This window comes from Anolis carolinensis, chromosome 4, assembly GCF_035594765.1.
Source record: "Anolis carolinensis isolate JA03-04 chromosome 4, rAnoCar3.1.pri, whole genome shotgun sequence".
NCBI lineage: Eukaryota > Metazoa > Chordata > Lepidosauria > Squamata > Dactyloidae > Anolis > Anolis carolinensis.
In genome coordinates this window covers 138,809,895-138,825,579 of record NC_085844.1, presented here as the reverse complement: position 1 = coordinate 138,825,579, position 15,685 = coordinate 138,809,895, and the positions used below count along the sequence as shown (strand labels likewise).

At 37.4% G+C, this 15,685-nt stretch overlaps 1 protein-coding gene across 3 annotated transcripts in view; it reads right to left on the bottom strand.

The window, feature by feature from the left end:
- Nucleotides 1-15,685, bottom strand: part of cfap61 (cilia and flagella associated protein 61) — a 132,126-nt gene that overhangs the window by 99,871 nt on the left and 16,570 nt on the right. For 2 of the 3 annotated variants that reach the window (XM_062977912.1, XM_008109085.3), the window contains exons 8-10: nt 5,286-5,436; nt 4,373-4,434; nt 3,360-3,449 (exon numbers count right to left, since the gene is read on the bottom strand). In XM_062977912.1, the coding sequence (XP_062833982.1) occupies nt 3,360-3,449; nt 4,373-4,434; nt 5,286-5,436 (303 nt within the window). The remainder of the gene's footprint in view (nt 1-3,359; nt 3,450-4,372; nt 4,435-5,285; nt 5,437-15,685) is intronic. The other variant, XM_062977911.1, reaches the window with a different exon arrangement.

Sequence of the window (15,685 nt, the reverse complement as noted above, 5' to 3'; positions counted from 1 at the left end):
TATACAGTGTTTCACACTAGTTTTAGCAGAAAGAATTATACCATTACAGTGACATATGTACACACACACTCTTCCTGGAGAAAGAATTTTCCAGTTTATTTTAGAATTACTATTTAATGTAATTGCTACCCTATTTTAAAAAGAGGAGGAGGAAGAGGAAGAATTCATGTTTTTACCCCACACGTTAAGCTAGCAGCAAGGATAAGACACCATGATCTTCCTAACACAAGGCTTGTTTTCCCACCATGAGTTTGTAAACGTTTTAAAGCTCCAAGGTATGTAAGAAAACTGTTGTTAGTTTGTTCACCAATATAGAAGAAAACATACTATTTTGTACACAAATAGCACCTATATTATGTACTTTATAAGTGAGATAGCGAATAAAATGAAACAGGGAGATAATAATGTCTTTGAAGCACACACCATCTGTCTGAACTTGAAATCTGAGGACTTCACATCAAGCTAGATCACTTATATTAATGCTACATAAATTGAAAAGATTAGTGGGAAATCATCACTTAAAATTAGATGGGGCTGTGAAAGTGAATTAAGCTATTCTTTCTACAAAATTCTGCCACTACAGAAAATAAAGATGCCAAACATGACTCCAGTAATCAGCTGGCACTACATTTGAAGGCAGGCCAGTCTGTTTCAGAGTTTAATCTGATTATCTCCCCATATGCTCAAGGCATGACTCAGAAATAAATCTGGTGCCATTAAAATAATATAAAATATGCACAAAATTCAGAAAACCTCAAGGCAACAAATTACACATGTATAATGATTTAATATGACTTCATTCAATATACAAAGAATATCATTATCTAGACACGTATGAAGAAATCCAACATGTTATTACAGAACTCAGCGAAACTGTCACAATTGGTAAACTGGGTACATTTGTGAATATATGGGTTGAGATACACTGAAAAAATTGCAAAATGGAGGGAAAAGCAAACAGTGGAAGAAGAAGCATTTGTAAGCTGTATAAAATAGGGCATGTTTCTGGAAAAGGAAGAAAAAAAACCCTGAAGATATATATGAAAACAAAAAAAATGGATGAAGAAAAAGTACAAAGCAACTGTAGCAGTAAGGCAATAAGCATCAAAAATTCTGAACGCCAAGATTATACACCAACATAGCCAGATGGGTATTATTGGGTTCTATGGGATTTCTGATGAAGGCTCACAATGGACAAATCATGACTTGACTTTTCTCCGATATGCAAAGGATCAGACTTATTGGGATTATGAAGGAAATAAAAATAAGCGTATCTAAACTTACAGTTTCTAGCCAAGACAAAAATTGTAGCTACTAAGGAATAGTACAGGCACAGCGCATTAGTAACCTAAACTTTGCAGAGATGAACAACCCTTAGTCTTCATCCCACAAGGTTTGAGCTAGGACAAAGTGACATCCACGCAGAGCAAACTTGCCACTGTAGATCTAAGGACAGAAGGCAGACTAGGTCTTGTCAAATTTGTAATGGCAAGTGAAAGCAAATGAGAAATAGTGCACAAATTACTGTAATTAAGACACAAAATCTAACTGAAAAAACAATCATAGAAAATAATAACAAAATTTTTTAAACTTCAAAGAACTGATGAGAACATCGGTTTTGTTCTAGGATTCAAAAAATGAAGACACTTTCTTCTGCTGATTAATTTTTTCTCTTCAAATTTATTTTGTCATTTTAAATATATAGGTAAAGGTAAAGGTTTTCCCCTGACATTAAGTCTAGTCGTGTCTGACTCTGGGGGTTGGAGCTCATCTCCATTTCTAAGCCAAAGAACTGGCATTGTCCATAGACACCTCCAAGATCATGTGGCTGGCATGATTGTATGGAGTGCTGTTACCTTCCTACTGGAGCGGTACCTATTGATCTACTCATATTTGCATGTTTTCAAACTGCTAGGTTGGCAGAAGCTGGGGCTAACAGTGGGAGCTCAACCCACTCCCTGGATTTGAACCACTGACCTTTTGGTCAGCAAATTCAGCAGCTCGGTGGTTTAATATATAACCAGGCATAAAATATGTTCTTTTAAAATTCTGCTAAGAAGAAAAATTAATAAATGATAAAAATTAAAGGTGTGAAAGCAGGGAAACATAATTACTGTACTAAGCTATTTGTGAGTCAGTTGCACATAAACATTGGATCCTGCCTAGAATAATTTAGCTGGGAGTGAGTGTCCAGAAATCTCATACCCTTCCATTGATCCTTTCAATTGAAAGGAATTATTTTGATTCATAGCAAATTTTATGACATAATTATGAATTTGTTATAGGAATGAAAAACAACAAGTTTCTGAATAAACTAGGCACATGCTCTTAGGCTTTATTAATATCCTAATTTTAATTTTACCCCTAATCTTGTGTAGCACATAATCCTCCAATTCTATGTAAGAAGAAAAATAAGAAAATATAGACCTATGGAACAATGTGAGAAAAATATTAGGGAAAATAATGTCATCCCATCATGTGTATCTTGCATTACCAAGATAATTGATGTTACCTCACTTAAGCCAATGTGTGGTTCACCTAGTCTTGTTTGGAAATATTAAAGTTATTCTGGAGCAAAACTGATCAATATAAAGGGATTGAATTACCCAGGATAGTATCTCTCTGTGAAATTAATCACATGAACTTGATTTAATGAGGTTGGTTTTATCATTCAAAACAGCAAAAACTTATGAATGTTTGAGGAAGTCTACTTGTTAAGAGTTTTAACCTGTTTAAAAATTCCAATGTAGTTTACTGAAACAACATTACAGTGTTCTCTCACTTAGGTTCCAGGACCACCCGCAATAAGTGAAAATCCGCAAAGTAGGGATGCTATATTTATTTTAATATTTGTACATTATTTTAGTAATTATACACTATTTTAAGTCTTTATCAACCAATCGTGTGTTGATAAATCGCCTCCTTCTCCTCCCGTTGCCACTTGGGCTCCTTTTCTCTCCCTTTGGCTTATCTTTCCTCCCTTCCTTAGGCTGTAAATTGTAATTTTTTATGATCTACCGTAGTCTTTTAGAGTTTATTGAAAAACCGCGAAACAGCAAATCCGCAAAAAGTGAACCGCAAAGTAGTGAGGGAACACTGTATATTGAATAAATTAAAATTGTTACTTTATACTATTCTATCCTAAACAATAATATAATTCAGTTGAACTATCAATACCAATTAAAGTCGCTGAAATGTAATGGAAAGAAGATAGTACATCCTTGTCACCAGTTTCCAAGACCCAGATGTTTTTCTCCAGCACTGAAGGGTGCTCCTTTGCTACAAACTAGCGATGATTGAAGTTTAGAAGTCCAGCAAAAGATCATCAAGTACATAACAAGTTAATTCCAGTACCTTACCTCTGATAATTTACTCAGAGTGCTTCCTTTTATAGATATTGTGCCAGCATGAGAAGGCTGAGAAATAGCACTTTCAATTTTGCCATCTCTCTATAGAAATAGAAATAAAATAATATGGAATTGTCTGATAAACACCATCTGCACAGTTCTATTATGTTTTGCAATTAGCAACAAGCTATAAATCAGTATAAATAGTGGTATGATCTAGAGAGAGAAAATTCAAGCTCTATGCCAAAAAGCATTTGTATTTCTGTACCAATAGGTTTTTGTGCATTTTCCAGGCTGTATGGCCATGTTCTAGAAGCATTCTCTCCTGACGTTTTGCCCACATCTATGGCAGGCATCCTCAGAGGTTGTGAGGTACATTGGAAAATTGAGCAAGGGAGGTTTATATATCTGTGGTAGGTCCAAGGTGGGAGAAATGACTCTTGTCTGTTGGAGGCCAGTGTGAATGTTGTAATTAATCATTAATACTAATAGTACTAATAGTTTTAAAAGACATCAACAACAACAATTTATTGATTAGCCAGTTGGCCTTATCAAGCACAGACAATACAAACATGAAATACAACATACATCTGGTACACTTAAAATAAAATAAAAATATAGTTATTTGCCAGCTTGGTGCCAATGTAGCTTAGCCATAGATGTATGCATCAACTATCCTCATCTCCCCTACACTGCACCCCAATCTGATCTATGTACTCCGATCTCCTTTTAGCAGCTTTAAGCAAATACAGGGCCACTTTTGTTGTCACAATGGGGTTATAACCGGCCAATAAAAATGTAGTTTTGGCTGCTATGTCCCAGCTTGTTTTATTACAAATAAAAGGCCATAAGTATTGTTTCCTTTCTTTTTCGTATAAGTTACAATTATGCAAAGTGTGGTTCAAATTTTCAACTTCAGGGGCGCCACAAATACATCAACATGTCATCAAGTTACACATTTCTTTTTCAAACCAGCAATTTCTTTTTCATATTTACCTGGATAGCAATTTCTTTTTCATATTTACCTGGATATCTTTATCCTGGCTACCTGTACTTTCTTCTTTTTCACTTGTGAGACTGCTGGATTCTTCACATGAATGAAAGGGTGAAGAGAGAATGTACTGAATAAATCAATAATGGAATCATTTAACAAAAATTACAACAACATTTCAGTTTTTGTCTTACAAGCTGATGAGTTTTTGAATTCCATATGAGTCCACTTATCCTTCATTATACACACATACACACATATACACACAATTATAAAATCTGTTTGTGTGAAAGACTAACAGTGTGGCTTTACACTCATTTACTCAGAAGTCTGCCCTAGTAGCGTAATCAGTTTAAGATATATATATATATATATATATATATATATATATATATATATATATATATAGCCATAGACATTTGTATTTTTATTATATAGATGAAGCACAAGCTAGAAAGAGCAAGGATACATTTGAGCAAATCTGACATCTTTAGAAGAGACTAGCTTTGAATATATGTAGACCAAAAATACAGGCCCAGTAAAAGGAGAAAACAGTCACTAGGACAGAAAGTTCACTGATAGAAAAGGAACTCAGAGTACCATAAGTGCATATACAAAATCCATGAACATCAAGAGATTTCTATGGTCAGAGTACAACAGCCAAGTTAAGAAGCCACAGATGTATTCCGATCTGTGTATTTATTTCCATGTATAACTTTCAATATGATTTGATATTTAAATTAAGATGCCATGTCTTCTAACTGCTACATTCATGCATTAGAATAGTAAGATTTGCATTCATACTTTCTGCCTCTTATACAAATGCACGCATTCCATATAAGGCCAAATTCTCCTACACTGAACTTATTACTAATACAGTTTGTGGGTATTTATTCTTCATGTAAATTATATAAATTAATTATATCTCCAAAATTATGTGCTTTCACCTGTTTCAACTGGCACTGGGGGTGGCTTAAGAATGTCATCTGGGTCTGGTTTACACAGTCCATGAAAGGGGCCCAAGTCAAAGCACTCATGAAGCAATTGTACATTCACTTCAGAGCATACACTCATGAAGCCAACTGCGAATCCATCATCCTGAAAAATTTAAAAAAAATCGTCTTTTAAAAGCTAACAAGTGACAGCACTGATCCTTACATGGAACATAGCTGATGTAATGCTGTTTAAAATAATAAAGGGTAGCCTGACAGAGTGCTTCTAATTCTGCCACAACTCTGAAACTGTGAAACTGAGACATTTGAATTTGTTGTTCATAGCAAAGATAGTTTGGATCATGTGCATATTGGGATTACTTGCTTTTTCAAATGCATAAATGCATATTGAGTTCATAACACATACGTATATTGATTGTTCTCAGGGTAAATATATCTCTAACTTGCAATACCAAATTGAGCCATATCAACAGCTTAGGTTTTACATACCACTTGGTGTCCACTTATGTCATTAGTAGGACTGGATTCTCAGTTTCATCAAAAAAGAATGTAATACTCTGGCAATTGCAAAAGCTGAGATTTGAAGCAAAATATGTAGTCACTATTCTGTTCCATTGTTTTAAAGGACTAGTACACTATTACATTCCAAAGTGTATAGTGAAAGATTAGTTTAGAGATTATGTATGTGGCTGTAGTCAGTGGTATTGTTATTAAAGGATTAAAATGTCAACACTCAGCTGTTGACACTACAAAGATCCAAGCATGTGTTATGACTTAACCTTTACCACTTTGATTTACCATATTTCTCCATAAAATTGTCAATTTTTTACACTAATTATTTTTTTTGCAAAAAAGAGAAATAATTATTAGGTGAAGAAAAAATATTGTGCCTAATATTTGCCATTTTGGGGACCTTTTAAAAAACGCTTTCTTCTTTTTGAGAGACAAAGCAGGAGAAGTGAGAACCCCAGCAAGCTACGGTTTCTGATTTTCTTTTTTTAAAACCCCCAAAACCCCTTTCTTATCTCAGAGAGATGAGGAGGGATTAATGATTAATGCAATGATTATGCAAAGAAAAGTAAAAAAATTGGGACCCGAAAAGAGGGGTGCAATTATTAATAGTTGCTGCGGCAACTATTATGTGGTGAAATGCGGGTAACTATTATCTAATGTCTTCTGCTGGGTAGGTGGTGGCTTATTGTATTTTGTAATTGATTTTTTTCTCCCCCTGTATTGCGAGCAGGAAGAAGGAAATAAAGTGTGTATGTATGAGAGAGGACAATTGAAGCAATTTTATTTTCAAGTCCACTCAAATATCCATGTTACCAGTTACCTAGGGCTAAATCCCATTATACTTAATGGTATGTATTAATGATTAGGTTAATTGACTCTATGTCCATGTGAGAAACGTTCTGCACAAATAACATATCCTTGAGCCTATTTCTGAAAGAAAAAAAAAAGGAAGACAGCTCTTTTCCAGAGGTAAGACAATATAAAAAGGCATTATTTCATTCTGTTGCTGGTATTATTAAATTGCATTGGTAGCAAAGCCAGGGTCTTTGCCTACTTTCATATAACTAAAGCACCTCTGGGCTGGTAAATTGCCAAATTAAAAATAAATAAATAACTAAAAGGAGAGAACAGAACAATATACCTAGCAATTTCTGTGTTAACAACCATGCTTTTAAAGCTTGAAACCTATATACAGAAAAGGGTCTTTTGCATTTAGTGATCAAGCTGTAGTATTCAACCTTCTGCCCTAACAACGTAAACATTGTTAAATACTGCTTGTCATCCTCACCATGATGAGCACTGCATTCAGACCTAAAAGTGTAATGGGGAGGATTTTCAACTTTTTCCTCAGCTTAAAAGCCATCTCCTAAATTACACTGAGCTTCAGAAGGGACAACATATCTAAAAAGGATACCTTGGCCCCATCCATTGGTGAACTATAAAGAGAGTGTCAATGGTTGTGATGCTTAGGAACTGGTAAGGTTTTATCCCCCAATGTCCCAGGGACTAATATCTGTACCCATTGATTGAAACCGTTTCTTTCTTTTCAGAGTATGTGTTGCATATACCAATGGCTCACAGAAATGCACTGGTTCAGGGACAACCAATCTAATTAAAACTGGCTTAGAACACTTCTGCTGCCAAGTGCCAAAAGGAACCAAAGTCTCTAGCTCCCAATGAGAGGGCTGGAGATGGTACCATGAGTGATGGGCAGTAAAGATACCCCAAGTATTTTAATTGCCTAGGAGCAAAACAAGTCCTGCTTCCAAGCTCTGGAGCCAGCTGGTAATGCAGAGTGTTTTCACAATTGTGCTTAGCTTCCACGATCTTCTGAATCCCAGGGAACCTCTCCACTCCTGCACTACTTTCTAGGTCTAGATTTGGAGCTAGTGGTGGAGAGAAAATGGAAATACCTCATTCAGTTTGTTAGGATCTGCATTCAATTGCTACTACAAATTAAGAATATGCCTATCGCATATTCTTGAAGATTACATAAAACTGTCTTAAATTCTCATTAATTCAGCGGGAGTCTTCCCAGTCTTACCTAAGAAAGCCAGGGATTAAATCAAAAGACTGAAAATCTTATGCTCTGCTTCTGAACTATGGCCAATTCTAGCCGCCTGTCCCTATCTAATTTATGAATGACTGGCCCTTTTTCATAAACACGTTTCACAGTTTGCTTACTTCCAAAGAAAAGGAATAATCTTTCTTTCCTGTCTCTTCCCTATTTCTTACAAAGGGAAAAAAGACAGACACACCCCACTCAGAAAAAGATGGTTTTCCTAGATTAACCAGACTGTGAATTGATTTTGCCACCTGAAGGCATCCTCAAATAGGCATGCTGAACAAGCAAATATAAAAGGGTCCCCTTCAGATGGCTGCCTGCCTGTGACCCATGAAATTCATGGCCACTGACATGCAGCTAAGAACTGCTTCAAATCATGCTCATAATACTGTTGTCTAAAGATGCAGAAAGGCAAATGTAGTGATTCAACTACAGCTTACTTCTGGAAGTTTAATTGCAACCAATGCCCAATTACACTTCTCTACACCTCTAGATTCGTTTTGTTCATGATTATGTTACAAGCATGCTATAAATATGAAGAAGAGTTTCCTATTTGTGTGTTAAATTTAATGTGTTCTTCCCTATTTACTCTTATACAGCTCCCCACTAATTCAATGGAGCTTATCTAATAGCCTTAGTTGAATTAGTTGAATTACTAAAACAATTCCAAACGTACTTATTTGGATTTGTAGACAACAGTAATTTCCACATATACACTCAAAGGTTAGTCTCACTTTGCTCAGTTGTGATTGCTTTCAGGCGGGTACGCACAGGATTTTGACCTAATCTCATAAATTAGTCCCACTGGAGTTACTGGAATGTCCTACCTAGTAAATATACATCCGCTATCTGTTTAAAAACTTCTTGAAGCCCTACATAGATTCTCCCTATACAGCAGTGATTCCCAAAGTGTGTGCTACCGCCCCCTGGTGGGCACTGCAGTGATCCAGGGGGGCAGTGATGGCGCCTATTATGACACAGGGGTGGGGCCAGGGGTGTGGCGTGGCTTCTTCCCAAGAGCCTGAGACAGGGCTGAGAATCTATACCTCTCCTGAGGTGCTTGTTGGGACACAGAGGGTGGAGCTACGGAAGAGAGCGGGGCCTCCTTCCAAGAGCCCGAGACAGGGCTGAGCCTCTATACCTCTCCTGAGAGACCTTTTAGGACTAAAGGGATGGGCTGGGGCGGGGGCGGGGCCTCTTCCCAAGAGCATGAGACAGGGTTGAGCCTCTGTATACCTCTTCTGAGGCGCTTGTTAGAACATGGGACGGAGTATAGAGATTCAGCCCCATCAGGCACTTGGAAAGAGACCCCGCCCCCTCCTCTAGCCCTGCCCCCTGTGTCCTGGCAGGCACCGCAGGACAGGGATAGAAGCTCAGCCCTGCCTCAGAGCTCGTAACTCCGCCCATACCAGTCCTAGCCACCCATCTGAGTCCCTGCCCACCTCCCCCTTCCCCTCCCAGCCCTGCATCTTGGACTAGGGGAGAGGCTCAGCCCCGCCCTCTTGAGCAGGAGCCATGCCCACCCCTCTTTCCAGGGGGAGCTGAATAATATTTTTTCTGGAAAGGGGGCAGGAGGCCAAATAAGTTTGGGAACCACTGCTATACAGTGTTCCCTCACTACTTCGCGGTTCGCTTTTTGCGGATTTGCTGTTTCACGGTTTTTCAATAAACTCTAAAAGATTATTATAAATCATAAAAAAATACAATTTACAGCCTAAGGAAACAGAAGCCAAAGAGAGAGAAAAAGAGCCCAAGCGGCAATGGGAGGAGAAGGAGGCAATTTATCAACACACGTTTGGTTGATAGACTTAAAATACCCTTTTTTACCTTTACCTTACTAAAATAATGTATAATATAGAGCACCCCTACTTTGTGGATTTTCACTTATTGCGGGTGGTCCTGGAACCTAACTCCCGCAATAAGTGAGAGAACACTGTATATTCTTTTTAAAAAAATATCCAGTTTAAGGAACAATTGTTTGAGACTATCAATTCACTATTTTCGACTTTCAACTCTCCTTAAAGAAGGGCATTGTGTTATTGTTAACTACCCATCAAGGATTTTCTGTTTGAGTGCAGTGTGTCTCATCTGGGCATATGAAGAAAGTTTTATCCTGCTCCTCCCCATCCTGATATATTAGTAAGACTTTCAAATAATCTGGTATCTGTTAGTCTCCTTTGCTTGGAAACCATTTCTCTCTCTCTCTCTCTTTCCTGCCAATGATATTACCGAGACTGTAAGAATGTGACAGAGGATGTTACCAGATTATTGTTATATTTATTTATATCATGCTTTTATCTTGATTATGATGCAAAGCAGCTATGACATCTGTACACAGAGTTTATCTCATACATATCTGAAACTGGACTGCTAAGCTATGTACCTGTATTATGCTGAACACATGAAAGTTATGAAGAAACCAAATTTTACCAAAGACTACTTCATTTTGTCTCTTGAATGCATGATATAAAACTAGTTGATTTATGGGAGAATAGATATATTTTTGGGCAACTGAAAAACACTTCTGAAACTCTGCTATTTTTATGCACTGACATATTCTCTGTTTTCCTGACAGATCAGAGACAATAGGTTCAATCTACCAAATGAAGACATTGCCTTGTATATACATTTGGTTGTATACCGTAAGAGAAGATTCTATTCAAATGGGTTTTTGGCTTTTCTCTGAAAAATCAAACTTTTCCAAAAGGTTATAATCTCCAAATGGTTATGAATGCCAGTTTCCAAAACCATGTAATTGTTCACAGGGCTGGCCAATATTTGGGAGGCAGGAACAGCAATGGTAGTGATCCCTCATCTTCTGTCTACCTCCAGAGGGTGGGATTTCTGTATGAATGAGCAGGCACGAATTCTTCATGCTCACCACAAACCTGGGACCACTCCCCTATAAAATACTTGTGTTTTGACCACTTCCTGCACCCCCACACCTCGTGAATGTGAAAGGCTGATTGAATTATGTATATTCATAATTCATAGAATCCTCTTGAAATGAAACTGCAAGGAAGAATAACATGGATATAGGGAATGAATGTCAATTCAAATTATTTCCAAGCATAAACTAATTATCCTCCATCTGTTAAAATTAATGTGATCTACTTCTAGAGAAATATGCTTATGATCAGGATGCAACATTCACAGAATGCCAAAGTAAGCAAGCATGATACTAGGCATGTCAAATATGTCTACAGCTCATTCCCCTGCAAAAACACTACAATGCTGAGAAGAGATAGCACAGGCAGGGGAGATTATTATTGTTAGAACTTCTGTATGTCTTTTTACTTTCTTCCTTTGTTTGTTGTGATCCTTACATTAAATGCCCTTGCTCCTTCTACCGCTGCTGTAATTGTTGTTATTGTTATTGTTGTTGTTGGGCAATGGAGATTTCAAGTTTTGCATTACATTTAATTTAGTCTTTAGTATGTACAAATGTAATGGGGAGGGGAGTTTCTTGTTGCTTTAGCATCATATAAACTGTATTGACAAATAGTATTACACAAAAATAGCCTTCCAAGTGGTTAGTTTTCATCTTGGTCCTAAAACAACATTTGTTCTAAAAAACTGGATTGACACAGCTGGCATCAACACTTCAATAAAAACAAAACATATATAGCATTTTCACCCGTGGATCATTTGTTTGCTTAGCTGAACAAAGCTGGAGCTCTGCAGTTGCCTGGCTCCTATGTCATTTCAGGTCCAAGGCTCAGCAGAAGCTGATTAAACAATCCATCTGCCATATGTGCAAAACGAAGTTGCCAGCTTCATTCTGTGCAGGGCAAACTGACATCTATTGTGGCCCTCGTGGCAAAGCTTTTCCAGTCTACAGCCATGTTGATAAACCTACCAAAGACTAAAATGGGATTTTCTTGGGCTTGTACTAATAATTGTTGGACAAGTGCACAAATGATATCATAAATATATAAACAAGTGCTTTATTGTGTCAAATGGTTAATGAAGCCAAGTTCTAAACAAATGACAGAGGTGCCATTTAAACAAAGTAGCTCTTCCCAAATACCCTGCACGAGTGTCTCTCAACCATTTGGGGATTAATGAACCTTTTCTGGGTTTTGGAAAGGACACCATGGCCCATGTGCCTCAACAAGATAATGATTTCAGTGCCCTAAATTCAGGAAATAATTCATAAATGAAACTGATGCACAACCTTTGTAGAGTTGTTTTAAAAATCTATGCAAACATACTGGGCAATTTTACCTTTCTATGCTAGCAGCATTAATAGGCATGCTGTGCAAATCTTTGTTTCCAGATCTACATATCTTATATAGGTTAGAATTTCTTAATCACTACCTCAATGTACTGCTCTTTTTTTCCATCCCCTCCCCATTTTCTTTCTTTCTTTCTGCTTTCTTCACTACAATGCTTGTTTTGCCCTTCTTTCTGTTCATTTATCTCCTTCAGGTATCGTAGATGTTATGATCCCCTTGGAAACTCTTCATCAGATATGGAGCCAGATTGATCTTTCCAGAAGAAAAAGAAGGAAACCTAGCAGAGCCCCAAATAAGAAGCCAAAGAGCAGCCAGGTCCCTGCTAGGAAAGGGTCTGAATGCCAGGAACAACAACTTCCCATCCTCAGAGAAAGATGTAGGCAGGTGTAGCTACTTCAAATGAAACATGTGGCTATGGTCAAGATCTTAGGAGTAGACAGTCAGAGTGTCACAACAAAATACAATTGAGAAAAGGGATCCTTCAGTGTTATGAATTGTGCAGTAGGTCTGACCAAGCAATAGAAATAGCCTAAAACTCTCACCTGTTGTAGTTTCAGACTCTCGAGTTGCTTTATGACTCTCAGCTTGCTTACTGCTAAATCCTTAGATCTAGTTGATGATCTAATGACCTGTCTCTTGACCTCAAAATGTTATTGGCTCACACTCTACCCCTTTCACCTAAAACAGTGGTTCCCAACCTGGGGTCCCCAGATGTTTCTGGCCTACAACTCCCAGAAATCCCAGCCAGTTTACCAGCTGTTAAGATTTCTGGGAGTTGAAGGCCAAAAACATCTGGGGACCCCAGGTTGAGAACCACTGACCTAAAACATTCCTGACCTCATGGTAGTGAACCTGGCTTTCCTAAACTACTGCTCACACACCTCTAAACACTGATCAGCAGGATTCTATTGTACTTAAAATCCAAGTGAAGGTAAGCTAGGACAATTTCGCTTCTTTTATCGATTGTTTGAAGAATTCAAGAAGCATGCAGAGAAAAGTAGGACATGAATCAACCTAGAGGCTATGACAGAATCTATTACACAGTTGATATTGCAAAAGAAAAATTTGAAACTGTTTTACAGCTGTTAAGGAATTACAACTGTTTTACAACTGTTAATGAATTATAAACCGGAAAGACTCTGATTTCTTCTAAACTGAACAAAATGCTCTTGCTTCTGTTTGCCCTCAACAACCAATGGGAAAGCAACAGAGACTCACTAGTAGGTTTAAAGACAGAGTTGCTAGATGTACCAGAAAAGACACTCATTTATCTTTCTCAATAGATCTATAGCAAACTAGATTCAAATTTCCATTTGGGAAATCCAAATTTTCAAGTGGCTTTGATTAAAAGAATGGTGGTAAATTTTGGTCAGGTCACATTTTTGAGCCTTATTCTCTCTTCCCAAGAAATACTAATTAAATTATACATTTCTTCAAATTGTGTAGTGCAGTTTCTGCTGAAAAATACATAATTTATGAGATGGCTAGAAAATCATGTACAGTGTTCCCTCACTACTTTGTGGTTCTCTTTTCGCGGATTTGTTGTTTCACGGTTGTTCAATAAACTCTAAAAGAATATTATAAATAATAAAAAAATACAATTTACCGCCTAAGGAAGGGAGGAAGGAGAAGCCAAAGGGAGAGAAAAGGAGCCAAAGCGGCAACGGGAGGAGAAGGAGGTGAGTTATTAACACACGATTGGTTGATAAAGACTTAAAATAGTGTATAACTACTAAAATAATGTATAAATATTAAAATAAGTATAGTGTCCCTACTTCGCAGATTTTCACTTATTGTGGGTGGTCCTGGAACCTAACCCCCGCGATAAGTGAGGGAACACTGTACTGCATTTTAAGAAAGAAATGAATTCAAACAAATACGAGGGCAGGTCAAAAGGTTTTGCCTACTGTGTCATTAAAACGTTATGAATTAACATATAACAGGAGAAGTTGCTACAGATCATAGCCTGAACTATTCTCTACGCAAAACTATCATTCAGCACAGTCACCATAAATTTGTGCACATTTGCACCATCATTTAATCCAGACATCATAACCATTTTGGAAAAATTCAAGATCTTGCTTCGTGACCCATGATTTTAAAGCTGTTTTAATGTCATTCAAGTCACTGAATCTGAAAACATGTAGGTTGTCTTTTTGGACCTCTGAAAGAGGCTCAAATCTACACTGACATCATGACATCATCTATCATGACATCAGAAATGCCCTGCCCATAATGAAAGCAGCATGCCGTGAATGACTGAAATGTATAGGGAAAGGGAACTATATCTATGCTTATTTTAATTTTTAAACTAACAATGTGTCTGGACTACAGCATGGATTGAGTGGACATGGCATGTTTGAATCCTAAATAAGAAAGTATGAAAACTGTGGATTAACAAAACCACAAAATGACACAAATAACTTTTCTCATTTCCCCTCAAGGAATGAAAAACCAACAAAATTCCAATTTTTTGCCAGGCTCTACTCTTATGTACCATATTCTGCAGGATTTGTACATAATTATGCCTAGTACATGACATGACAAAGTCTTGGTGTTTGCACTACATAACTACTACCCTAAAAATCATAACATTATGATACTCTATTGATTTCCATTCAATCAATGTGAAATTTATTCATCCCCTATTTGTCCTTCACATCTGTGCAATAAAAAATTATTTGCTAAGCATTCGCTTGAGTGTTGCCATACTCATGATGGCTATATTTTCCACACTTTTAGAATTGACATGGCATCTTATACCCTGACTGACTCAGTTTTTTTTCTTAGCTCCAAAGTAAGCAACACTGATTTCAGATAATGCCAAACATGGCATTCTTGCATTGCAGGGAATTGGATTAGATGGCCTATGTGGTCTCTTCCAGCTCTATGATTCTATGATTCTATGATCCCTGGCACTCAAGTATTGTCCAGTCTCTTGCTTCTTCTCTGCTCCTTTTATTCTGTTTCTGAAAAGATGGCCCTTTTTCAGTGTTACAAAAACATTTCTGTGAAATGTACCAAGAGAGCAGAAACAAAGAAGGGGTCATTTCAATATTAATTAATTTAAATACTGTATTTTGACAAAGCCTGATAGGACACTGAAATGCAGTGGTCTATGAGAGGTATACTAAAATCCTGTGATCTGTCTTCAACAAGATGGGAGTTAATCATTCACTCTGTTTTATCTCTTGCCTTAGGACAGTGGTTCTCAACCTGTGGGTCCCCAGGTGTTTTGGCCTACAATTTCCAGAAATCCCAGCCAGTTTACCAACTGTTAGGATTTCTGGGAGTTGAAAGTCAAAACATCTCGGGAACCACAGGTTGGGAACCACTGCCAGGAGAAGCACGATGATGTAGGTTTAAGCTGTACAAGGGACCATATCTTGCCTCCAGAGGAACAGTTTCCCATTACACCACCCAAGTACTCTTCACAGCACCCAACAGATGACATAATGACAAGGTGCTGCCAAATGCCTGTCCAGATCATTAATGTCTGCAAGTGAGAATTTTCTACGGTGCCTAAAACAAATCCAAGAAATCTTTCATCCAGCAGATCCAGTGACTATACAAAAGAC